At 43.9% G+C, this 27,307-nt stretch overlaps 1 protein-coding gene across 8 annotated transcripts; it reads left to right on the forward strand.

Annotated features, from left to right (window-relative positions):
* The first annotated feature begins 1,498 nt into the window (after positions 1 to 1,498).
* Positions 1,499 to 27,307, forward strand: pax3b (paired box 3b). Of its 8 annotated transcripts, XM_030066849.1 has the most exons (11): positions 1,499 to 1,583; positions 2,245 to 2,480; positions 2,807 to 2,936; positions 3,367 to 3,510; positions 10,865 to 10,870; positions 18,302 to 18,501; positions 19,701 to 19,866; positions 20,965 to 20,967; positions 21,055 to 21,269; positions 25,038 to 25,317; positions 27,255 to 27,307. In XM_030066849.1, exons 1-11 carry the CDS (start codon positions 1,499 to 1,501, stop codon positions 27,287 to 27,289), a joined length of 1,500 nt encoding a protein of 499 aa, XP_029922709.1. In that variant the 3' UTR covers positions 27,290 to 27,307. The 8 variants fall into 8 exon arrangements, with proteins under 8 accessions (XP_029922709.1, XP_029922707.1, XP_029922708.1 ...); XM_030066847.1 differs by lacking the exon at positions 10,865 to 10,870; XM_030066848.1 differs by lacking the exon at positions 10,865 to 10,870 and having other exon boundaries at positions 2,810 to 2,936.

Raw genomic sequence — 27,307 nt, forward strand, 5'->3', positions numbered from 1 at the left:
TGCCAGAGAACTAGACTGGCTTTACGGCCGCCCTGGCGTCGTATCCTGCTGTGGCGCACGCCCCCCTTCAGACTCTTCTCGGCTGGTTGGTGCTCATTCTGAAAACCACAATAAATTCCTTGAGGTGCATACACTTTGGCACCATTTGTGTCATATATGAGACCATGGGGTTGAAACAAATTAGAGGTCGTGTGAGATAATGTACAGCACTTTGGAGATGATGGACACGCGGTTTGATGATTAAATTAGCAAGACAGATCCTAAAGAGGAACTTTAAAAAACAAAAACAAAAAACGTATTCATGGACAGGCAAGATATGTGACTTTGCATCTGTTAAAGAAACAGCCATTCATACTGTCCGATCTTGTAGTATCAGTCCTTATAATGAAAAGAAAATTTCCAACATACACCATATCAGAAGACAGAATTCACATCAGAGGAAGATTCAGGGAGTCAGAGGAACATCAGTAATTATTCCACTTTGTCCCAAGAATTCAGGCTTATTCAGTCAGTAAACAGTAAACAGGCTTGGGAATTATGGTGTGAAATGATGAAGACATGGGATTCAAAGGGTTATGGTAGGCCTACTCGCCATTCTAAATGCGTCCAAATTTGATTGCATTTTGTTATCATTATAATAGAAAGCAAAGACAGGGGGAAAAACGCGAAAACTTTATGGGCAAGCTATATCCAAAAGCCATGGTAGAAGTAGTGTTCCCTCTGTGCATCTGCAATATTGAGTCTGGTATTTACTGCCTTTTAATTTAGTACATAACACACATAAAAATTAGTTGCCAGTCATTGCTGCTCCACGTTGACTTAATAAATATAGTCTGAGTACAAGGTGTTGTGTAAGTTTTTGGTGATAAATAACAAGCTATTAGATGCATTGACTTTACCGTGGCTTAGGATTTAGTGAGTTGACGCCCCTGTCCTGTCAGAACCGTGACAGCTTCCCTGATAGGAGGAAAGTTTTCATTGTCGGCCAATCGTTACGCACCGCTGCATACCGGGTGCAACCTCTGGGCCAATCACAGCCCAGAGCGCTGACTGGCAGAGAGAAGAGCTCCGCTACTTTTGACCGTCTCCTCTCACTTTGAACCGGTGTCAACAAACAACGACAACAACAACAACCCCGTCGTGGCTTCACCGCCGTGGCAACCCCGTCTCCAAGCGCATCAGGACCAGGGGAGCAAACTGAGGGATTGGGAGGTTTACTCCCTGCAGCTCTCAGCAGCTCCATTTTCTTCTGTTTTTGTCAACTTTGACTCTTCAGAGGCGGGAGCTGTGGTTCTCCCGGGACACTGGTGCTTGGCTGTAGCCCTGGTGTGGCTAACCCTAACCGAGACAAACCTCCCAGGAACCTGTGATAAGCTGCAAGGCGTTTTGTACAACAAGTCAGCGAAGCCCCCCTGCTCCAGGACCGGTGGTGGAGCAGCAGCCTCCGCGTTGGGAGGAGGTAGGAGGAGGTATCCGTGGCCATTGGGGTGGTGGAGGTATGACTGCGTTGGCGGGGTCAATACCCAGGATGATGCGACCCACGCTGGCTCAGAACTACCCCCGCAGTGGCTTCCCACTGGAAGGTAAACCATCACAGCGCCTAAACCAAGTTTTTCACTCATGGATGTTGTCAGACAAGAGAGATCTGGGCTTCAGTGTGCATATTTCTGGATTCAAGTGGTTGCAGGCCTCTCACGCACTCCTAAATCCTAAATCTGTTTACTCGTCCACCGTAAACTTTCTACAGTTATAAAAGTTTCGAAGAATCATCCTACACCTCACCTAACAGGCCTGTAATTCTCATATTTTGTAATTAATGTACTTTTTTATATAGCCTATATATATATTTGACTAAGGCATCCACTTAGTTTCAGTAAATATTGTGTGATTTTTTTTTTCCGGGGTGGAAGCATATTGTTAGGCCTTTTTAAAAACAGCCTACTTGAAATAAATAGTTTCAGTTGTCACTATATTTGCATTACCGCAGTAATGCCGTATATATTTGTAATTGTTTTCGCACAGTAATTTTATCACCTTAAGCAGAAGATAGTTTTAACTATAAAACATTTATTCCCCCTACTTTGTGGCGACTTTTACTTGAAAACATCTTATCTTCAGTAGGATATTATATATTGTCATTGAGATTCATCAAAGCTGGTGTGCCTTTCTTGGTGCTCGGCACTGACTGCACCAGGGTTGGTTGGTGATATTTTTAAGGCTAATTATTATTTTTATTTAATGTAGTGTCTACCCCGCTGGGTCAAGGCCGAGTGAACCAGCTCGGAGGAGTTTTCATAAACGGCAGACCTTTGCCCAACCACATCCGACATAAGATAGTGGAGATGGCCCACCACGGCATAAGGCCCTGTGTCATCTCCCGGCAGCTCCGGGTCTCCCATGGCTGCGTCTCCAAAATCCTGTGCCGGTACCAGGAGACGGGGTCTATTAGACCCGGGGCTATCGGTGGCAGCAAACCTAAGGTATGGGAATGAAAGAGAGCAACAAGGGCTCCTTTAGACTTGCAGTACACCAGCGTTTTATTTGCAGAATAGGTTTTTCCCTCCGTTTGCATGAATAAATCCAGTGAGAATTTAGGGTCTGAATTGATATTTTCCTACAGTATAACCGGCTCTTAGGGCTAATAGCCCATAGTTGCCAACTGCTTATTTCACACTGCAGCATTGCATTTAACATAATATTATCTGACTATTAAGCATTTTTTCTTCCATTACAAAAGATGTGTTTGGATTGAAAGCCGAACTGCCACAACGAAGTGCGTAAACACTGTTATTTCTGATCTTTGAAGCAGGGCACAACGCCGGACGTGGAGAAGAGAATAGAGGAGTACAAGCGGGACAACCCGGGTATGTTTAGCTGGGAGATTCGGGATAAATTACTGAAGGATGGCGTATGTGACCGCAACACCGTTCCTTCAGGTAAAAAAACAGGTGAAGTCAAAGTTTTAGAGGTGCTTGTGTCTGCCTTTCTGCAGGCAGACTGTAGCTGCCCCATTATCATCTTCACCTCCCACCATCATTTGGTAGTTTTCATTCACTCATTGAACCTATAACCACAAGTTATCATGTAACACTGTCCAAACGTTTATAAAAAAAAATATATATATATATATATTATTTTTTTTTTCCTTATGCAAAAACAAATAATTGTTAATATTTTTCCATCGTTAAACAATCTATGACATCATTTGCTTGTTAACGTTTTATTTTTTTAGTCATTTAATTTAATCCAAAATAAACTGGGTACAACCTGTTTCTCAAATATTCATAATTTATGAGTGGAACTGGTTTCTGATTATTTATTTATTTTTTAGCACTAACAATTATTTGTTAATAAATGTTTACTCAGTGAGCTCCATCAGTCGCATCATGCGGAGTAAGTTCGGGGGGAAAGGAGATGAAGACGATGATGAAGATGAAATAGAGAAGAAGGAGTTGGAGGAGAGCGGCCGACAGACCAAACACAGCATTGAAGGCATCTTAGGAGACAGATGTGAGTGAACTCCTCAAGTTGTTGTCGTCCATGTGGGAGAAAATGCCTCCTATTAATTCTAACGTGGGTTATCTTAACTCTAAATAGATAATCGATGGGTGTCGTTCGATCAGATTTAATCCCAATAAGAACCCATATGGGGAGATTTTTTTTTTTTTTAACGATGTTGATTCAGTAGGCTATTGAATTGCTAAACACTTTGTCTAACCTGTACCTGGGGAAATATTAGTGGTGAGGGTGAAACCCATATTAGAATAGCCATCCTTTTACACTCTAATTGGAATAATTTCTAGAGAATTAAATTATAGTAAAATTCAACTGCTGATCGTTTTTCTGCGGAAACCTCCTGAATATGCCCTGGGGATCCCCACTTTGAGAAGCACAGATCTATACAGGAACCTTTACTGCAGTCTCCACACGTCCAACCTGTTGATTGCACTGCTTTTGAGGAGGGTGTAAACGAGAATGGTTTTATTTAGTCGTGTAACTAACCCTCTCTATGTGAAGTTTTAGCATGCTGTAAATTTGTTGGATGGGGGCGGAGAGTGTGTGTCCTCCTTTGTTAAGGATTCTTTATCGACCATATCTCTCCGGCTAATGCTTTTCCCATGAGGCCTTACCGTAAATCAAACAGCAGGTGATGGCTCTTTGCGGGAAAGGGAGAATGTGCGCGCGCGCATGTTTGTGTGTGTGTGTGTGTGTGTGTGTGTGTCCGTCCGCGCGCTTGTTTCAATATGTTCAGAAGCGCATGCTTGAGCGTGAAACACAGAAAAGTGGAGGTTGAGCCAAGTAGTGTGTTGCACAGGCCTACATGTATTTGGGAATTTTATTTCTTCTGTTTTTTGTAATTTACATGTCTAATTAAAACATTCGCATAAAGCAGTGCGCCATATATGCACAAATAAAATAGTCCTCTCAAGACAATTATTTTTGGTCTTTTCTCCACTGATTCATGTCAGCTGGCGTCTGTTGATACAATGAATCAATATTTATTTATTCCAGTATTTATTTATTGTTGTCTAAATGTTACAGACACTCCTGTAACGATTTAAAAATGTGTTTTGCTCGGGCAACAAGTGGAATTATATCATCTCCGTAGGTAGGACAGTTTTTTCTCCACTTATTTTAGGGAAAATAAAATTAATGACTCCACATTATAGGCGTTATAGACCATATCAGTACTTTTTCGGGAAAACTACTGACTACCTCACACATCTAGTCTACTGGTGGAATCGACATAGTCGTTTAAAGGCAAAAAATCTCACAAAATGTCTTCCTTTTCCACACTTACAAATGCCAAATTAAACATTCTCTCATTGCTTAAGTCGTTTTAACTGCTTTCCTCGCTTTTTTTCTGACACTTTTCAGGGACACCAGCCTAAACGAATTGGAAACAGTGAGCGTTTTGTAAAGCTCATTACCTCAGGCCTGTTTCCAAAGCCTAATTTCATTTCTGACTTGTGGCTAATATTCCCTGGGAGCAGTAGCTCGATTCGTTTCAAAACTCATTAGCCTCTATTATTTTTCCGCTACACACTCCTCCCAAAAATTGGCCAAACGCATCCTCTCTTATCTTCAGGAGTCACAGCTCTCTCGCCTAGCCGGTGTGTTTTAGCTGTGGATGACGGGGCAACTAAACAGCCAAACAGATGTTCAGTGTTCCTGTTGTCCTTTGGCTCGATAAAAATCAAAGTGAGAAGACTTTTTTTTCCACAGTAAACAACTCAAATGTGCTATTCCTTTGCACAGAGGATGCGCTAGTTGTTGAGCTGAAAAGTGAAGTGGCTAATTATGAGGAAAACAAGTTTGTGTGTGTGCGTAAATGTGTTGAGGTGTGTGTGTGTGTGTGTGTGTGTGGGGGGGGGGGGGGGGGGGGGGGGGGGGGGGGGGGGGGGGGGGGGGGGGGGGGGGGGGGGGGGGGGGGGGGGGTAATTAACCCTCACACGTTTAGAGGAGTGTTAACTTACAATTCAAAAAGTTAAGTTTACAATAGCATACTTGTTAGGCTGATAAAAATGCGTTATTGACGCGGAACAAAAAGACCTGTATCTCTGTGAATGACACTAAACGTTTCTCTAATGAGTTCACCTAACAGCTCGGCGGCTTCTATCACTTCTTCTCTCATTTTTTTCCCTCCTGCAAGCAAAATTTGAACATTTACCATTTCAGCTGTCTGCTTTTCTTCCTCTCAGGGACAGTAGAGCGAATTGAGGGACCGGGGCTAGTTTGACGAGACAAAATGTCCCCTAGATGAGTTGATCAAACATTTGTTCAACGGTTTCCATCTCCTCACAAAGACACGCCTCGCGCGCACAACGGGACGCTCGAGGATGAACTTGGGAGACAAAGGCGCGAGAGTCTATTTGGTGCTCACGCTTGGGCTGCGCGCGGACAAAAGGCCGGCTTGGAAACAGCTTTGGCCGCCATTAAAGAAGAAGGCAACCTGTTTATAATTCAGCCGCAGAAAAAAGAAGGGGAGAAGAGAGCTTCTCCACAGAAAAGCCCGACAAAAGACATTATGAGGCAGCAATGAAGGATGAATTATTCAGGGACCGCTCCGGCACGGTTTAGAGGCCCGTTCACCGAGAGAAAATGGCCGTTTTCACCTACAAAATGTTTCTTTTCGGGGTCGGCGAGAGAAGCCGACTGCCATTCAGAATGACAATTGAGGCCTCTGCAATCGACTCACGTAGCCCTGCACAGGGATGCGTGCTCGTTCCCAACTTGCAGGCTACGCACGCACACACACACACACAGCTAGGCTAAGCAAACGCGCGCGCAAACAAAGGCACGCACCCACGCACACGGGCAAGCTCATAAAGCATGTGCAATTTTCAGCAGGCAGGCAACTTGTGAACAGGACTTTTGTCAATTACAGCCCACTGATGACACGTCATTATGTTATGTTTTCATATTTATAGAGGCCGATCTCTGATGAAAAATAACTGAATTTGTCGGAAGAATTACATTTATTGATAATGGAACACACATTATGGCTATTTAGAAAAAACAAAAAACAAAACAAAAACAAAAACTGAGAAATAGCCAATCAGCGTTTTCCGTGATGTAGCTCAATCGGGTGTACCCTACAGGTCCACTTGTTGTGTACATCATAGTTTTTTTTTTTTTTTTTTTTTTTTTTTCTGGCGTCCAAAACTCTCATGCAACTATTTACACCTATACAGCCTTTTTAGTGTACGCTTCTTTTGTCATTTGTCATTTTTGTGCATGTACGGAAGAAAAAGTGACACCGTCGTCTTATTTGCTGCTCAGACTTTGATGTCATTTCTGTGATTATAATATTCGGATTTAGCTGTTATCAAGAGAGGGAGGTGACGTAATCAAACAGCTTTGATGATGCTAAAAATATTGAAACAGTCCCAGCCTCTATAATGCACGATCTAGGCTATTATTGATTCTTTGATCAGAGCCGGCCTTGCCCTCTCGAACATTATTAATGTCTTCTAAATGATGTCGATATTGTGCTATGTCACATTTAATGGCGGAGGGAGTGTATTAAAGAGTGTTTTTGCTGAATGGGGACCAATGTTCTCCCCGGAGAGAGCCGGCCTGGCCCGGAGCGCAGCTTCACAATGGGGCCCCCGGCCACCCGTCCTGCGCACAGCTCCGAAAACTCACCCCCTCCTCCTCCTCTTGCTCTCCAAATCTCTTCAAGCAGATTAAATCGACTCTTTTATTTCATCTCACTTTCATCTGGAGAGCGACACCGCCCCTCTCCCTCTGTTTCCTACTCTTTCTCTCTATTTCTCTCTGCCTGCGGCGCACAACTCGTTTAATAGCTGGGCTCCATCCTCCAGAGCGCAGGGCCCCAGCAAAAAGAAAGTCAGTCTGTTTCCAGCAAGTTTCCAATTAAGGTCTGTATTAGCCTTTGTGAGCTAATTGCAAATATATGTCCTTACATTTCCTAATACAAGCTTGCAAAATTGATGTGTCTATCTAATTGGTATAGCCTATAGGCTATTGCAGAGTTGGCCACGTTTGTTCGTGTTAATACTCGTAAAAAGGATGTGTCATTTCCACCAAATCTGTTTGGATAATTTGGGAAAAAGACACATTTATGTAACTTTTTCCCCCAATCATAACCCGTGTCAACTAGGCCTATTAAAAGCAGAAATTAACTTTACCAGCCTGTTACACATTAGACATAGGTCCATATCCAGATCTAGTAAAACTAACGCAAATTTTGAAGATTTTTACTTTTTTTCCCCTAAGCACCCGTTACTTTTGTTAACCTTTAGTTATTGAACATTAAGTTAACAACCTGCGTATAGGTATGAGTGATAATTCGGTCATTGCTATTTAAACTAACTGTTGTAGGACGAGAGGTGTGAGCTTATTGGCTATTTTACAGCTGGTTAGAGTGTGGCACGGCCAATCAGAACCGCGGCTCGGAACTACCTGTTAAACAAACGGCAGCTCAGCCGTTCAGTTAAAACATCGATTCAAATAGGCAAGATAATCTTACTTTTTATATACTTTTTTTTGGTAATTTAGTTTTTTTTATAATTCATTGCCACATTCCCCAACTGTCTTCATTTCAAGACAGTTCATTTCTTGTGGAAAAATTGTGTGGGTATTTAGTTGATATTTCCTGGCTGAGAAAACATTACACCACCACAGTGATGATCTAATGCAACAAATCTGAGGTGAGCTCAATGCTTATGTTTTGATATTATGTATTACAGGCAAAAAATATATTTTCTTCCATATCCACCTTGCAGAAGGTAGACATTACTTTAAACAGAAAAATACTCTTATACTATACATATGCAATATCCTCCGTTCATATCCTCTGTTCTCTTAACAAAGGTGTGCAGTCTTCTTCTTAGAGAAGTATATTCCTAGTATCTGAACTTTTAATGCAGCATAAACGCTCTTGCAACTGCTTGCAAACTTTTGTTCCTCTGGCACTGATCTTGCATAATATCACATTTGGAAGTGTAGTTGGCCCCTGAGGACTGTTACCAGGCCCTAACAAAACTTCCAACATCATATTAATTAACCCAGGGAGACAAAGTTAATGATTAAAACAGTCACAGTGGCCCCGCCCCCTCACTCCCACCGATTCATATTTTCACAGTGTATCTTTTGGAAGCTATACTTCGTTAGGTGAAATTAGCCAGATGATACAGAGGAGCCTTGTTGAGGGCTGACACATTTCCATTTAGGTCAGGCACACACACACACACACACACACACACACACACACACACACACACACACACACACACACACACACACACATGCACACACACATGCACACACATACACACACACATTCCACTCTGCAATGCAAACAGTCAAAGGGATAACTTTATTTGGTGAAAGGGGATCCTGGAAAGGGCTAATTGAATAAGCCCGGGATCTTTGAAAAACCCCTACCATGGTGAGCGCAGTCATCATGTCATAATTAGGTTTATTGAGGCGCATTCCTCCAATCTGCCTCCATTCTCCCGGGCTCATTGTATCCAGGGCCCAGGCCAATGGCCGGGGGACAAAAGGGAACCGTGAGCAGACAATACATGAAAGAGCCATAAAGATTTAGCTGGCTTTGTCACAGAAACGGAGCAGGACTTTGTTTGTGTAAATAATGCGAGTGAATGAGGAACTTGGGTCTCTCTGCCACTCGGGGTGAAGGATGGCGTGCTGCAAATGTAATTTGTGGGCATGCACTGGATGGATGCCAGGGGAAAGGAGAGGAGAGGATGGAGAGGCGAGTGAGGGATAGAAAAGAGAGAGAGGGAACGTGGGTAGAGGGAAGAGGAGTGAGAGGAAGAGGCGAGGGAGGGCAGCAAGAGGGGAGGCAGAGAATGGGTTGAGAGCACACAAGGGGCAGGCTTTGTGTGTTTAGTGTGTGATGATGGTGTTTGCAGAGGCATTTGAGCATTAGCCAAATCTGACTTTTCACATTAACTTTTGTGTGCCATCTTTTTGCAGTAGTTATCCTAAGATTAACTTAGAGTACTTATACTGTGAGGTTAAGAGTTCACTGAGAAAACCATTTCTCCAAGATAAAACAAAGCACCTGTGATGCTTCACACCCCACTGACCATGACTGTTAGATACCACGAGAATTTTTTGCATATTGAAGATGAATGATTTAAGTAGTCCTGGATTTTTTCCCCTTACCACAATGGCAGTATAAGTTATTTAGCAGCATTTTGATATCATGAAATGACAGCCATGTTGCATTTTTTAATTCAGGAAAGTTAATACTTGCAAAACGTGTTTGGAAAATTGTGTACATGGAATGAACTGTCCAGAACTTGTTGCTGTATTTAAAGTGACTTTAAATTATGTCATTCAGTTGAAACTGTGCGTAACATATTTCACATGGTTTAATTCAGTAAGTTCTGGGTTGTTTTTCCCATCATGTTGTTGCCAAAGTGGCACAAACAGAACTGATAAGAACTCACTGGATCCTATAGCAGCTATTGGCTGTTACTGGCCTGAGCCAAGTGTCTGGTGAAGAGGGCTCTGTCTGTCTGCTGAATGAATGAATGTGTCACTCAACGGGTCCCTGGGTACGAGGGCAAAGGAGGGCACGAGGGCCAAGTGGCGAGCACCAAATCACTCTCCTTTACCCCGGGGCTCTCTCTGTCCCTCTGTCCCTCTCTCCACATCCCGCACTCCTCCCTCTCTCGTGAGTTTTTTCTAATACGCCCATGCACGATGACTATCCAAGCATGAAAACATAGTTATCTGCAAATGAATAGGCACTCTATGCTTCATTAAAGCCTCTTTTTCCTTTCACACTCTTATTGTGACCCTCTGATATCAATTCAAAGGGCAATTAATGAATGCACACTAACTTTGAAGTCAGGGTGATTTTTGAGAGGGAGGGGGCTTGTGCGTGCATCTGTGTGTATGTGTGTGTGTGTGTGTGTTGGGGGAGGGGGGAGGTGGTATTTGGGGTGTTCCCCCTTCAAGACCCTCTCCAGTGCCCCAGCCTTCACCCGTGATGGACTAGCCACATTGAGCCGAGAGCGAGCGAGCCCCAAAGACGGTTTGAAGGGAGTGAAAGAGTGAAAAGGCCCAGCGAAGGTCAAGTAGAATGGCTCGCCTTAGAATAAGGCCCCTCTTTATCTGGTGCAAGTATGCACTATAGGCACAACAGCTGGGGGGAGAGGGGGAAAGGCGAGGAGAGGTTGTTTTTAATGTGTAGCCTCTGTGTATATGTGTGTGTGCGTGTTTGAGAAAATAAGGGAGAATGGGTGTTTGTGTTTTCCTGCGTGTGCAGCTTTCATGCATCTGTGCGTGTGTATGCGTTAGTGCGTGTGTCCATGACTGTTATTAATGTGTGTGTGCGCGTGTGTGTATGGATAGGGGCTAGGCTCGGGTGTCAAAGTTTGCAGAGGCCAGGCAGAGGCCAGTGAATGCAGCGCTGCAGTGAACTGCTGATGGGGGACAGGCAGCTGTCAATCACCCGACTGATGAAGCCTGACTTCATTCACAGCTTTGTTAACTAATTAGCCTTGAGGCCTCTGTGTCGCAGCAGGATGCTTTAAAAATGTGCTGTCCGATATTCACGTCACATGGGAAAAACAGTTACAAGGAATATCTCAGATATCAATATTTTCACGTGTTTGCACTGGTTTGAAGCCAGGATTGAAGATTTTCCGACACCTTTGTTGCTCTTAATCAACGCTTTTCATTGGCTTTATTTGATTTAAAAATAATGTATAACTCCCAGAAGTTGATCACAGGTATTTCCTTGTTCCTGCTGTCAGAACTCAGGCAGAGAAATCCAGGTCTGCTGCCAACACAGTTCCTGAGTAGCATTTACCAGCTGGAAGTTGAGGTGAACAGTATTTTCAAGCAGGAGGCTTGTTTTTCAACCATTTTTTTTCTTAATTGCTAGACTGCCATAGTGCATGTTTTAATAGATATTTCATTCACTTTTTTAGTGCAGACAAAGCACTAATCAATTTTGAGGGCTATGGACTTAGAAAGTCCACAACAGTTTTAAAAAGGGAAACACACTTTACATACAGCTACAGCATGTTGTGGATTGTCTGTGTGGGCCATTTTCTTGCCTTTTCTTTAATATTATATTATTTCACTTGGAAGATTTATGACTGCTACTTTCAGTTAGATAGAGGGATGAAGAAGTTGTTGAATTATGGTAGAGAAACCTGATTGACAGTTCACCTGCGTGCAGCTTGCCCTGCTGAATCTGAAAGAGCTCACCCACTGCCTTTAGTCATAAGTGATTTTCATACTTAAAAAGACATAAAGGAACTGCAGGGTCAAAGGGCAGTGCAGGGTCGCTCTCCCCCAGCTCTACACAGGAAACAAGGTTAGAAACACATTTTGCTAAAAGTGACAGGTAACCATTTCCTGACCGCCCCCCCTGCCAAAAAAACTCCCACGATTTGTTGTAGACAGCGCTCGTCGCCCATTTATTCCGCTTTGCCCTGTCATTTTCTACAGTGTAACAGGGCTGAGATTGATGAAAGTGTTTGCTTTTGTCTGTCCGCACATCATTTTTCATATATTCGCTCGCCCATGCTAACTGCCCACACACACACACACACACACACACACACGCACACACATGCAGACATACACAGCTCCCGCTCTCATTTACAGGGCAGCTGTGAAGGTCGGGACTCCTTAGCAAGTCAAGTGAGTTACCCCCCAGATCACTCACACACACACCAACACACACACACACACACGCACCATCTTTTTCTTAACCCAGCAGAAAGAGGCGCAGATGGGTCTGTAAGCTGTCAGTTAAGCCATTATCCAGCCCAGCATCTGCCTGCCTTGACTTCTATGTACTGTTTAATGCAGTCGGCCAGTCACTTAGTCCGCCGGCCCCTGAATAGGAACAGCATGGTCGTCCCGCCCAAATAAATGCTGCGTTTGTCTCCTCTGCCTTTTGTTTTGTGTGGTTTTGAGAGGGGAAGGTGGGGAGAGAGTTGGGTGAGGGGGGGGCAGTGTGTCAGAGGCTCAGTTTACCCTCGCTATTAACCAAAGCCCCAGAAGAGTTATTGGGATGTCCAGAGAGGGGTGTAAATAGCACACATATGGTCAGTCGACTCCCCCGATCCTCAAAATCCAAGTTTGAGACGTCCGCTCTCTCTCCCACTCTCAGTCACACACACACACACACACACACACACATACACGCTCAGTGTGTCCTGTCTCATGTCTCAGTGGATATATTTAAGCCTTTTTGTCCCCGTCCGACGCGGTCCCCCTCCCCTCACCAAAAAAATCGCCAAATGCCAAAGTCTTTCCAACAGTCTGTTTCAGCTAAATCCTCTATTCTTCCCCTCCTCGTCCTCCTCCTCCTCGTTTTCCTCCTCCCTGGGATGGCGTTGCGCGGCGGGAGCCATTTTGGGCTTTCTTGGCTCCAGAAAGGTTGTTTTGGCTTGGAGTCCCATGCACTGTGTGCCTCTCAGGGCTTCAGTTTGGTTAAATTAAACAGTTTTCTTTTCTCCTCGGCTCTCCCCCCTTCGACTCCCTCTCTCTTATTTTGTGGCTTAAAGAAGCAAAAGCTCCACAGCTCCCGGGCAATCTTGCCGAGGCTGCTTTTCCAGGCCTTCCCCACTCAGATAATTTTACCCTTTTAAGGCTCATATTTTCTCATATTTCGGTTAGCTGACGAGAGCCAATACCACGTCTGCAACCCCCCCTCCACTCTACTTTTAAGCTGAGGTGAAGCAAAAGTATACAGGAAGAAGTGAAGTGTTTACAAGGGGTTATAAATACAGCGTTTTAAGATATAGCCTATATATACAGGCAGGGAGAGATACGAGGCATAGAGTGGATAATTTCATTGGCCAAGGCTATTTGACAGTGCCAAATCGATGCGATCAGATCTTAGGGGTAGCGAGGTGGCGACGGCAAACGGGGCACTCTCAAACCACAGGTTTACAGAGCTGGAAGGGATCCGTGGAGCAGGGGCAAGGTTTCACCCTGTTTTCTCCCCCATCCATCCTTCCCTCTCTTTCTCTTTGTCTCCACGAGAGAGGTTTATGATTCTGGTTCGGCATGATTTTTGACTCCTTGTAACATTTGGTCAGTGTTGTGTGATTGTGCTTCTGTTTGCCCAGACATAGCCGTTTAAATAAGAAGTGCATTGTTAGTGGGTGTTAAAGTGGGAATGCCTCAGGGCTGACAAGCAAGATTAACATAGTCTTGAAATGCATGTAGCATCATGGAAAACCCATCGCCGTATGCGTTCTGTGTGAGTCCCTGAGCTGAGCAGTGGGAAGGCATGTGGCAGGCATGCTTAAGTGTTTGCTTTCTATCTTGAAACAACTTTGCCACCCAACCCCAACCATCCGCCATACATTTAGGCATTTAGTTGATGCTCAAAATACAATCAGTGTAACGGCAAAATAACTTTTCATTCATAAATCATCAAAAATTCCAAGCAACTAACAGCAAAAAATGCTGCAAAAGCCCTGGACTTGGTGCTGTCATAATAGCAGTGTTACTTACAATATTAAAATGTAGAATGATACTGCAAGAGCAAAGTGTAAGGATCTCAGGGGTTAATGGAGATCCAGCTGCACAATAAACAAGGAACGAAACAGAATAGTTTGGTTTTCATAGCAACCAAACATTGCTGTGACTACCACAATCAAAAAAACTGAGCAGGGTAGTTGTGTCCAACTGTTGTATTTTATTAAGAGTTATGATCAACACATCAATTATATGATGAAAACTGGTCATTTTGTTCAATTTAAAAATATGTATTTTCCCAGCCATAGCTGACAAACTCGCTTGACTACAGTGATTTCTTTGTTTATGAATTGATAAAGACAGAGAAAGAGAGAAATTTGGGTACAGTTTCCAAGTAAAGTGAGCAGTGTTTTCCAGTTTGCTCAGACTTAACGTCCTACTTTATTATTCATAAGCTAAATTACTAGACTACCAGTCCAAGTGTTTCATTATTACATTTTGCTGCTGTCCAGTGAAAACCATGTTCCTCCTGAATGTTAGTTTCTCAGAAACGGAGAAAAACAGTCTTGTTTCTGGCTTGACGACTGCATTTTTCAGCTCATCAAACTAGTTTTGAAAAACTTTCATTAGCCCAAGGGTTGCAGAACTTTCTGAACCCATAGAGGTGCAGGTTAATCCTCAAATGCTCACACCTTTTTTCATGAGTTGGTTTCTTGCTTTTCACAGCTTCATAACAATACTAAGGGTGGGTGGGACAGCACCACAGTACATAGAATTGCAGTGTGGCAAAGAAGTAGAGCAAGGAGAGAGAAGGGATGTAGCAGGAGAGTAGAAAAAGGGAAAGTCATTAGCTGGGATGGGAGCGTTGTTCCTTTCACCTCAACTGGTGTCCACAAATGGAAAAGGGCATGCAAACACAAGATCTCATGCTTCTAACAACAACAACAACAACAACAGAAACCAACAGCCCAGACGGGCTATCCCCAAGGGTACATTTAAATCAGCAACAACAGCCACCCCTCCACTGCCTCCTCTACCCTCATCTCCCCCTCAGGTGCTCTTACAGTTCCCTCTGGAGGAAGGGGGTGGTGTTTTTTTGGGAGGAGGGGTTAGACGCCCCCGACTGTGCCCTTATCTACCCCCAACCACCCCCGCCAACCCCCCCAACCCCCCACCCCACCCCTCTGCGGAGCCTCTTTATGCCCCCCTCGCCCCCCACCGCACCCCCCCCCCCTCAGCTCCCCCGCGGGGCAGGTGACAGCCCTCCACTGTGAAGGGCCGAGGGAGCCATGACGGATTCCACAGATGGAGCGTGGAAATCGCCGGCAAAGACCTCAGCTCGCTGGAGCAACAAAGAGCCAGAGAGACAGAGAGAGAAATATGGGTGGAAAAGAGAGAGAGAGGGAGAGATGGGGAGTGATTGGGAGGGATTGGGAGAAGGGAGACAAAGAGAGGCTGTGAGAGAGAGAGAGAGTGGGTGAAAGGAGGGAGAAAGACTGAGCGGAGAGGGAGTAGGTGGTGCTTGGTTAAGGACGGTAGCGTGCCGAAGTCGTCTGCAAAAAGTTTGTGGGGCGCTTTAAGAATTCGTTATTGTTTGAAAGGTGCACGTCTGAAGTTTTTTCTTAACTTTTCTGCACACGCCATTTGTCATTTTTACTCTTGCGCTTCAGCGCAGTCCGTTCTAGAACTGTATTGTTAGTTTTGTTACGTTGCCCCATTCTTAGCCATATTCTGCTTTTCTTTGGCGAATGTCGCTTCTATTTGCTGCTGCAATGGCCCATTTTACCCACGGGGATCACTGAAGTTTCATTTTATCATCTTATCTTGTCGCATCTTAACATCAGCAGCCCAACATCACGTTGGAGTGCAAGAATTGAGCCTGCTTGTCTTGTGTAAGGGATCTGATTCAAGATTGTATCGAGACTAGACTCCCGAGACTTCAGAGGTGCCACTCTGTCGCTTCTTTTGAAAAGTTCTTGGATCCCCGGTAGCAGTCATAACCGATAGGTAATTCCAAAGTGATTAAGGATTTTCGCGGCCGCCTCGGCATTCCCAGGGTCCAAATCCCTGTGAAATGCTGTGGAACGCGCATGCTGCTAAAGTCGGGGGGGCGAAAGCATTCCTACCAGCCCTCCTCCAGGAACCGGAGGGGGAGGCTACAAAAGGCCTCGTCTCTTGTTTTTCAGCCATCCTGTCCAAAACTCCAAAGCCCCTCACTCCACACCCCAAATTCCTTTCCCCGCCATTTAAAAAACAAGTTCTCCATCGCCACCAGTCCTGTAAAACATCGCTGTGTTTCCTGTTTGGTTGACAACCATGTGGCTTGGCAATGCGTAGAAGTTAGTAAGGTTCTGTCTCCCTGGTATCGAAACTCAGGGTTCTCCAAAGAGATGAATCTTGTGAACCATGCTAAAGCTGTTTGCCATCTTGACTCGACATGCTTAACCACAACAGCCATTCTGAACTTTTTTTTTTTCATTTCTCTGCATGCACTTGAGAAGGTGTTCAACCTGTGAATTTGCGTGCAAAAATTTCATGCCTGTAAAAATACTACACTCACAAGTGGTCTAATAAAAAGCTAGCAATCTTTAAGTGCAAAATTGCAAGAAATTCACCAGAGGCTTAAGGCGAAGTCTCCATTTCTCTCGCTCCCCCTTTCAAAATATTTTACTCATTGCCTCCCTCATGGTTGAATGTTTCTTTACCAATTTGCTCCTAATGCATGTTAAGTTGACTCCCACCGCTATTGGTGTTGCAAGGGGAAAATCGCCAAAGGGGGAGAGAGGATCAGTTTCACATGAGGGGCCCCGAGCTATTTGGGTTCTCTTGTATTTTATTGTTGCTTCTGAGGGGGAACTAATACAGTGTTGCACACAAAACTTCCCCTGTGCTGAGGGGGAATTCATTAAGTGTAACACAAAAAGTGGACGTTGTGGCCTCAGTGAACCTATGAGGGAGCCAATGGGTCGTTTGAAGTTCTGGGTATAAAACCAAGCTTCTGGCTTATAGAACACGGCACACAATGGTATTAATACTGATCTGAGAGAGAGATGAAAAGTGGAGGCACAAAAGCTGTCAGGAGCAATAATATCACTGCAGCTCAATCAGGCTGAAGAGCACACTTGATGACAACTGAAAAAAAAAAAAACAGTTTCATGACAACATCTTTAATCAAAGCAAAAAGTTGAGTTATGTATTTCATATGTTTTAGTCAGCATAAATGATGCAATTTCATTGGCTGATTTAACTTGCATGGTAATATCTTCAACCCCTCGTGGTTGTGTGCGTCATGGGCGAGTGGTTGAGACACACAGATGTCCCTCGTGTTTTTATCACTGCTTGATAATAATGTGATAAATGACTATTGTTTCGCTGGTCATGATGATGGTGAGGTCTGAGCACTAGGTTCATAATTAGCCAGTCAGAGAGAGAGAAAGAGACATAAAAAGATATAGCCGATTTACAGCCATTTCCGCTGAATTAGCCTTTAAGTAAATAGACCAGCATGCACCTGGCTTACTGAACAGATAGCCTGTTCTCCATCCAGCCAACTGCTCCCGGGGGTCCAGGCCACTGGGCCCATGCATGCCATCCAGACACACACACACACTCATACACACACATACACACACAAACGCACTGAAAGAATGGCCCCTGGATCCAAATTAGGCCTTTGTGTGGCTTTTAGTCCACCAGTCCCCCTGCGGTGCCCTGGGAATCTTGTCCAGTGGGATTATTCCTAAGGCAGGGAATATTCCTTCTGAATGGAGGTCTGTTTAGCCACAAGACCATGAGGCAAACTGATGCCTGATGGTGTGTGTGTGTGTGTGTGTGTGCATCTGAAGAAAAGAAAATGGCCCCTCTCTATAAGAGGTTTATGTAAACAAGGGAAAATAGAGAGCAAACAAGTTCACATGGTTGAGGATGATGAGCTCGAGGGAGGTCAAGCAATGCTGCTTGTTCGCAATTTTGCTCTCTGTTATTCCCCAGCACAGAAAAAAAATATTAGCAAATGTGCCAGGTGATCATTTTCAAAATAACATCCAATACTGATACCAACACCAATATTGTTGAACTGAAGTTGCTGAAATCTGAAAATTCAATATCCCTCAGTGTTTTCCTCAGAATGAAATTTTGTCAGCGTGGAAAAGCCTGTGTGTGTGTGTGTGTCTATGCACGTGTGTGTGCTATTTGAAAGAAACTTTCATTGTCAAAACTTCATCTAAAGTGACAGTGACAGTGACTTGCCAGTAATATTGACCAACTCACCCACCTCACACTTTTTTTTTCTTCCTCTTTTTATTTTTTGCATCAAACCAAAAAAAAACAAAAAAAAACAAAAAAACAGCGAGTCACTCAGACGAGGGTTCGGACGTGGAGTCAGAGCCGGACTTGCCGCTGAAGAGGAAACAGCGGCGCAGTCGGACCACCTTCACGGCGGAGCAGCTGGAGGAGCTGGAGAGGGCCTTCGAGAGGACCCACTACCCCGACATCTACACCAGGGAGGAGCTCGCTCAGAGGGCCAAGCTCACTGAGGCCAGGGTGCAGGTGCGAACGAGGACAGACACTTTGGGGGAGTTTTCCCCAAAATGTCAGTTTTTCATAAACTGCCACATCAGCTAAAAATAGACAAGCTTTTTTGCTTGATGGCCACTTGTTCTGGAGTTTATTCAGTGTGGATGTGAAAGGGTTTCATGTCCCACAAGGGTTTATGACTCCGCTCAGCCCACAGAGGAGCATGTTATCACTCAGCTGCAGTGAAAATGTGACACTAAAATCAGAGTTACAAGGTTTTCAGCATGCTCACACACTCGCCTCCACCTGACCTCTGCCAGTACACACCTGGTGACCTGTCTTTAATATACCTGCTCTTGCTCTCTCTCTGGCTGCCTCTCTTGCTCTCTCTCTCTCTCTCTCTCTCTTTCTCTCTCTCTCTCTTTCTCTCTCTCACACACACACACACACACACACACACACACTTTTACAGGTAAATGCAGTGGCTTTACACATTCTCTCATCTCTCTAGTCCAACACGTACCAGCTGACCTGCCTTTTCTTTGTACAATATTCCGTACACACACACACACACGCATGTGCGCATGCATGCACGCACACCTCATCCTCAGCTCCCAGGGGCCCAATCTTGGAGGCTCCCAGTTCTGATCTGGAGTCCAGTAAATTCCCCTCCACAGGCTCCATATGGGAAGTGTAAGCAGTCCCAGCATGGAGTCCATCCATATGGGCACGGCATGTCACTTACACACTCAACACACTACATTCAGCCAACCGTAATGCACACACACACACACACACACACACACACACGCCCGCCCACACACACACACACACACACACACACTCATACTTCTGATTTTCTTGCTTACTCTCTCTCTCCACAGCTCACACAGAGTTACTGGGGAATCTACTGAGTGTGTGTGTGTGTGTATAACAGAGAGCGAGAGCACGTGCATGTTTGTGTGTGTCTCTATACTGTTAGGTCAGGTGAATTTAATTTCTCAGTTGCAGTTTTTAGCTACACCTTAAATTTAGTTTTGACCTTTTGTACTTTTGTACAGCTCAAAAATGGTTGCTAATAAAAACCTTTGTGTATGTGTGTGTGTGTGTGTGTGTGTGTGTAGTGTGGAGGCTGATGGAGCATTACTGTGGAGAATAATGCAGTTCTTGAGGGCAGCATGCATATAACACACACACATCCACACACACTAATCTGTCGTTCATCTGTCTAGGTGTGGTTCAGCAACAGGCGGGCGAGGTGGAGGAAGCAGGCGGGCGCCAATCAGCTGATGGCATTCAATCACCTGATCCCAGGGGGGTTTCCGCCCTCAGCCATGTCCAGCATCCCGCCCTACCAGCTCTCCGACAGCCCCTACCCCCCCTCATCTATAGCGCAAGGTAGGGTTACCTTATGTGATTACATAACCACAGCAACAGTTTATGATTCACACGTATTGAAGAATGAAGGAACTGATCTCTTGTGGTCAGCAGCCCTCATATCTAAATCACCTGTTCTCTTTGCTGTTGATGCAAAAGATGAATATTGCTGCTATGAGGTGAAAAGAACATGCTTCTGAGTTTTGAAAAGGTTTCCAAGTGATCACATCATTTTCTCAACCCCTCAGAGAAGCATATCATTGTTCCAGCTGAAGTTAAAACTTCAGATGGAAAAGTAGGAGTTAAGAAGTTTCCACATGGTAATGACAGTTTTTACTGGTCACCTTTACCTGTTTCAACAATGTTTCTATGCAAGTCATGATCTTGAAGGGTGAAAGATAATGATTTACTCACCTGAGCAGCTTTATTTTGCAGATTGTCAATGTCGGGTGAATTCGCCTCTTCAGTTTTGGTGATTTTCATGTTTTAGCTGAATTTGAGTATTTACATGCTTCTCTATGGGTTCAGGAAGTTCTACAACCCTTAGGGTTGTGAAACCTTAACAAACCTAATTATATAAACTGAAAAATGTACAGTCAACAAAACTGTTTTCCTTAGTTTCTGTTGATATCATGGGGATACAAGGTTTTGGTTGGACAGCAGTGATACATACCTTTTCAAGAAATTTGAGAAATTGTACTTGAAGCTGAGCATGTTTTGATGAAAGTATTGTACTGTGCTTCAGTTTAAATTAGGTGGACAAATTTTGTAGCCTACCCGCTGAATTGTATTGATTCATACTGTCTTTGTGCACCACTTTATTTTATATATATATATATATATATATATATATATATATATATATATATATATATATATATATATATATTTAAATTAAAATAACTTACTTTGAACTATTTTGTCCTTGCATTTGTTAGCACTGTAACAATATTCTCTTAAAAAAAGACACTAAGTAACTTTCACTTTAAGTACATTCTGAAAGAGAAACCTTATACCCTGTAGCCTACTATTCAGGTAGATACTCACATTGGTGATTTTGCTACTAAAGAATAATGCAGAAAATAAAAGCAGTTGGATATTTTAGCACCTTTTCCACAGCTGGTGATTCCAACACCGTGCACATCGCCCCCAGTCACACTGTCTCTCACTGTAGCAGTCCTTGAAACTGTCCTAACTTTTTCTCTGCAGTGTCAGAACCACCCAGCACGGTGCATCGGCCCCAGCCTCTTCCTCCCTCGTCGGGCCACCAAGCCTCCAGCGGCGGAGGGCAGGGAGAAGGGGGCTCGGCTTACTGCCTCGCCTCTGGTCGCCACTCCTTCTCAGGCTATTCAGACAGCTTTGTGAGCCCTGGAGGACCGGCCAACCCCATGAACCCCGCCATAGGGAACGGACTCTCCCCACAGGTGAGACCAGAGTCACCAATGTGCCGCTTAAAGTCAGGCATCAATACTGCGAAAATGTTTCAGTGGCTAATTGAGAAGCATGGGTTGGAATTAGTTCAGTTGGTGCTGCAGCCAACGACATTGCGTGATTTTTTTTTTTCAAAGTTTTCACTATTCATCTTGATTTTTCCTGTTTTTCATTCACCACTACTACTAATTGATGGAAATCTTTGCAGGCATGATCATGTTACTGGTGATTTGTGGTGGCTGTGATATCATTATAAAATCTCGATTTTACAGTTCAGTTTTTGTAGTGATTTAAAAAATAAATTCCAAACAATTGTGTCATTTGATTCAGTAAAATTCGTAAAACATTAGAAACAAAGAAAATTGGCCGTTTTTTCACTAGCTTTAATAATAGTAAGATTTTAAGACTGGAGTGCTGGAGTTAAACGACTTGTTAAGACGGATATTTTTGTAGCGTAATAGGCCGGCATGCACAGGACTTGTGTGTTTGACACTGGACTCGTGTTCCAAGACTTATTGTTCCTACCATGAATGAAACCCGTGACATGCACAACCACACCAAAGCTGGGCAGAATTAGATTTGAACATGATTTCAAAGACTTGAACCCGGTGGAGATACACATGATTTATCCTGTCAGACACACAGCCTTGCAATAAATCAAGAGCTTAGAAAAAAATCAAACATGCTATGATTTTTTTCGCCTATTCAAGTAATATTTTGCCCAGGTGTACCACACACACACACACACACACACACACACACACACACAGCTCTCTGACTCACCTACCCTTTCACACACTCATTGGCAGATTAGGAAGATGGGTTGCTCCCACAAGGGAAAAGTCAGATGACGTCTAGAAGGACGGAGGAGGACAATCGAGTGTGTGACAAATGAGAAGTGAAAAGACAATTACGGCCAATTATCCAGGCATGAAGTCTCAGGGTCTCTATACTTACACATGGAAGAAGACCCTAACAGGCAGAAAATGAGATTTCAACCTGGCACCGTCCGACTCCTTAGAGAATAGGCCACAGCAGTATGATAAAGAGGCTGGGGAGGACACACACACACACACACACACACACACAGACACGCTCATTACAGCTCATGCACTGATACAAAATGGCCATACACACATGCGCATAATGTATGATTTTTAAACTGATATTAAATTACATGGTCGAACAGCATGCGTAGGTCAGCGTTTCAAGGTTATATGTAGATTGGTAGATCAGCGATTTATTTTAATTGTGCAAGAGGTTTCAAATGGGCCAAAGGTCACGACACTTATGGGTCATTTTTAGTAAAAAATGAAACAGATGGGTAGGTGTTGATTTTTTTTTTTTTTTTACAATGAATTGTGACAAAGAGGGTAGAAGTAAATCAAGTTTTTTTTATTATTATTATTATTATTTATTTACCTGTGTTTATCCCCCCCATAATATACATCTGTGTGTGCATATATGTGTATGTATGTGTATGTATATATGTGTGTGTATGTATGTATATGTATATCTATATGTGTATATACATTTCTTCATGATCTGACAGTGTATGGAGATGCTTTTATCTGATTTATACACTTCCTCTCCTACAACCCCTCTATTTGAATTAATTTCAGTTGCTTAATTGGTACTGCAGTCTTAAATGCCTGAAAAATATTTATCCAAAAAATAATAATTATTGTTTTTCTCTCTACACACCATCTTCTTTCCTTCCTCACACTGGGTGGATAGTTGTGTGACGATTTGGGGTTATCAGTGCAGAAGGTGGGATACAATCCTGTCCCCTGAATGTAGCTGTGTCAGACCTTTGTTTATGTTTGCAGCAGCTGTTTGCGACAAACACACACTGCCTGAGCATCATGCATGCCGTCAGACATACAGAGATGCACTGATGATCGAATGCCAGAATAAATATAGCATACAAACAAACAGCATGTGCACGTATAAACAGAACATGGCATTGTCACGATCATGTATATGTGCACACACACACTCCCACACGCATGGCACGCCATACTATAGCCTCAAGGGAGGCTTCTCGTGATTGCATTCTTAAAATGTTTGCTTCTACATTCCTCCATGAGAAAGCAAAGGTTCTAATTTATTTGTATATATTTCATACGGCAGAGCAGGAATGTCCCGTCTCAGATGTTTCCCCCATCCCGACATTCTTCCCTGCTAACTCCTGGACGCACTGATTTAGGCCGCTGGCAACGGCACCGTTCCAATATGAAACACCCTGGACGGGCCAGCCAGCAGCCATCCCACGCTAAAGAGACGGGGAGAGACTCAGGAGGGAAAGATGGGTGGTGGGGTGGGATTTGGTAAGAGAGCGTGAGTGATAAAAGGAGAGAAAAGTGAAAGCATGAGACTTACCAAAGTGGAATCCGCCAGTTTCAGTGATGAGAGACATGAGGAGAATCCCCTTTCTTTTTCACTTTAAACTAAATGTTCCAAACGCAGGTTAATTTTTTAGGAAAATGTTACTTGGCTTGGGAGGAAACAGAACTCCCCTCTCCAAATCAACATGAGCTCCTCAGTTTAACCCCCCTGCTTGGGAAATGATTTAAACAGGACCATGTGTGTGTGTGGATGTAGAATAATATGTCACTTAAAGGGCCAAGAGGACCCAAAGAGCAGTGTACCTGCTTCTTATTAGGACAGCTAGAAGAGCCTTGAGGTCTCTGCTCTGTTGAGACAGAGGGGGGGATGTGATACATTTAAAGGTAGCAGGTTAAGTTAGTTACTTTCATAAGTGGTGAAGGCGATCTCAATTTCTTATTAACGGTTTACTGAACAGTTTGATGATGGACAGGTAAAGTTGGTTGGGGGTGGTGCTGGCGGGTCTGTTTTGATCTTCACTGAAAGACTTTTGCCCTGTGGCTCTTTTCCGTCCTTTGCCAGCCAAGAAATATTCTCCCAAATTTGATTATCTGGTCACTAATAAAGACCAGGTCAAGAGCTGACGGATTTCTCCAAATGTGACTAAATCCTGAGGTTGACTGGAGCTGAGCTTGCAGAGGCCTTTCTTTTGCATTATCTTTGTCAGTATATCTTTGCTGAAGATAAGTCGTTATCTTGCGCCATGGTTTTTTGGAGCGGCAGTGAGCAGGAATTTTAGAATAAGTGGAGTCGTGGATCTGAGACAAATTGCTTAATTCTTCCTCTTTGGTGCTATCTCTCCGACTGTCTGGGAAGGGCTCGCTGGAAGCCTTTTGATGTGCACAGCAGGGGGATTTGCGATGTGAGTGTGCGTGTTTGTGTCTGTGTCTGTGTCCGCACATTGATGTGTTACACACACTCTCATGCTTGTGTGGTAAGTTTAAAAAGATATTGGATCAAGACTGCACCTATTAAGCCTTGCCAGAAACTAGCAAGACAACAGAGAACATGTTTTCCACAAGTGATGTGGTCCCCCTCTGGGTCTATCAGTAAAAAAATATGTCATTGTGTTTTGGTCTGCAGGGCTAGGTTTGGGCCATTCAGGGCAATTATACAAATATCAAAATGCTGTAATGAGACGCAGCATTTCATTAAAGTCTAATCGACGGAGTTTGAATCAATCAACAGATGAATAGATGGAGAAAAAACGTATTCCACACAACTTAATTATTCCTTTATTTATGTTCACCCCAACTATGTTAGTGTTCACACCATTCTTTATGCACTGACAGAATACATAATGAAACATTTGTCCAAAGAGTCACCCAAAAACTTTCATTTCACCTCCTCTCCTCTTTTGTCCTTCCACTCAGGTGATGGGTCTGCTGAACCCGGGCGGCGTGCCTCATCAGCCCCAGAGTGACTACGCCATCTCCCCCCTAACGGGCGGCCTAGAGCCCCCTGCTGGCATGGCCGCCAGCTGCAGCCAGCGTATGGAGCACATCAAGGGTCTTGAGGGTCTGACCAGCATGCCCTCCATGCCGGCTCTGCCCTCCCTGCCCAGCTCCCAGTCCTACTGCCCTCCCTCCTACAGCTCGTCGGGCTACAGCGTCGACCATGTGGCCTCCTACCAGTATGGCCAGTACGGACAAAGTAAGGTCAATAGACTTCACCTTTTTTATTCTTTGCCTTTTATTACCTTTTGCAGACGTCAGAGCCCCACAAAAAAAGTCACAGAAGGTTTACTGCTACTATTACAGCTAGTAATAATAATGATAAACCCCTATGGTAAATGATCGATTATCCAATATTTCACCACCTAGAATGCTTGCTATCAACCCTCAAAGATTCTCTCTTTATTGACCAAAGTTAGTTGATATTCTCTGATGCATTGAGGTCTTTTAAGTCAGGAGGTATCCCGGTCCTGAAATCAAAATATTTTGGATCATATTGAAATCAGCTGGTACCTCACCTGTTAGCCGTATAGTCAGCTCCGATCAGGATAAATCGTAGCCCCAGCAATGTCCGACGGCGTCCCCCGCATAGCTTGCCCTAACCGAGTACCTACCTGTTGCACAGTGAGAGGGCCTTTTCACTTCACATTACTGTTACCTTAAGGGTTAAAGTCAACTTCAAACAATTCTCCATCTAAGTTTGGAAGGCAGCGTCATTTTCCGCCACAGCGTGATTACAGCGGCCGCCGTTTCCAATTTTGGTCCGCAGGGGGTTGACCAATCAGGTTCATCCACTGACCTCGCGGCAACCCCTCGGCAACAGGGCCCTTCAAAGCCATGGCAACGGTCCAATAGGTCTGACTGCATGGAGCTTTGTGGAGCGGCAGGTATCGAATGAATATCTAACTTAATATCCGAGAGCAGCAAATGTCTAATGAGATATCTCGGTGAAGTATCTCAAAGTGGACAGAATAAGGAATTAGGGCGACACACAGGAACCACCTCTAGTATGTGGCCATGTGCATTAACACACTCACAGAGGCACAAACACAAGCATGAGTGCAGCACACATCCACATACACCTACACACTGTTTCAAGCTTCAGCAGTCCATCTTGATGTGATTAATCAGTGCGAGTGGAGAGCCGGTGTGCGGTTGGGTTTGGAGCTGCAGAGGAAAGGTCTTTTCTGGGGGTGGACGGATCCTAATAGCCTCTGGCAGGGCGGCTATTGGAAACAGGTGCGAGGACTGAGGTCAGCTGGGGAAGCAGTGTTGGACGTTACTGGTCCAGGCTCCAGTGCAATGTCAAGAGACTCTGGATTGGCCTACACTACTGTAAATTTTGACGAGATTTAACTCTCATCAGGCAGAAATTTTAATGGTAATCCGTGAGATCCTTGTTTGTTTTAAATTTTCTTTCTGTCTTTTGCAAAGCAGCCTTTGCTGTGTTTTTTTTCCCTTGGATTTTCTGGTGATGAAGTTTGAGTTTCTATGAGTGCCACTCTTTTTTTTTTTTTTTTTTAAATTTGTTTGTTCATTGGCCATGATCAGTGACCATCACTGCTCATCTTATCTACGCAGTTCTTCTACTTATTCCAAACAAGTTTTTTATTGGTTGCTGCCTTAAATGTAAAAAGCATGAATTCCTGTGACCAAAGCACTACAGGATTTTTCCCAGGAAAGACCAACCAGACACTGGCAGTTGGGCAGAAAATTTAGCAGCTAGGAATATATGTTGAATAATTACTGTGTTATATCAGTCAGTAATAGAGTATCATATGAGGCATTTATTTCTATGATTGGGTGGATTATTACTGTCGAGAATGTGTTTAAATTCCTGTATATGAATCTCTAAATTGTTTTAACGGCAGTTTTCCTAAGTTGAAGAAATCTTAACATTGCGTTAACCCGGGGCATTCTTGCAAGCTTCTGTTCTCACCAACTCCGCCCAACGACCTTACACCCCAACACGCTGTTAGCACATGCTATGCTAACAATAGCCATATGTTAGCGGAATGGCATGCTAAAACATGTGCCCACGATTTATTGCAACCATATATCTATTTTACCATCTTTCAATCTTTTATCTTTTTTCACAGGCAATACTTTAACAACTATGTTTCACCCCTTTTTTAGGTGCCCTTCCTTATTTGAGGCCTGAGATCACCTGATCTGTGGCTTTGGACTTC

The sequence above is a fragment of the Myripristis murdjan genome, chromosome 13 (assembly GCF_902150065.1).
Source record: "Myripristis murdjan chromosome 13, fMyrMur1.1, whole genome shotgun sequence".
Lineage (NCBI taxonomy): Eukaryota > Metazoa > Chordata > Actinopteri > Holocentriformes > Holocentridae > Myripristis > Myripristis murdjan.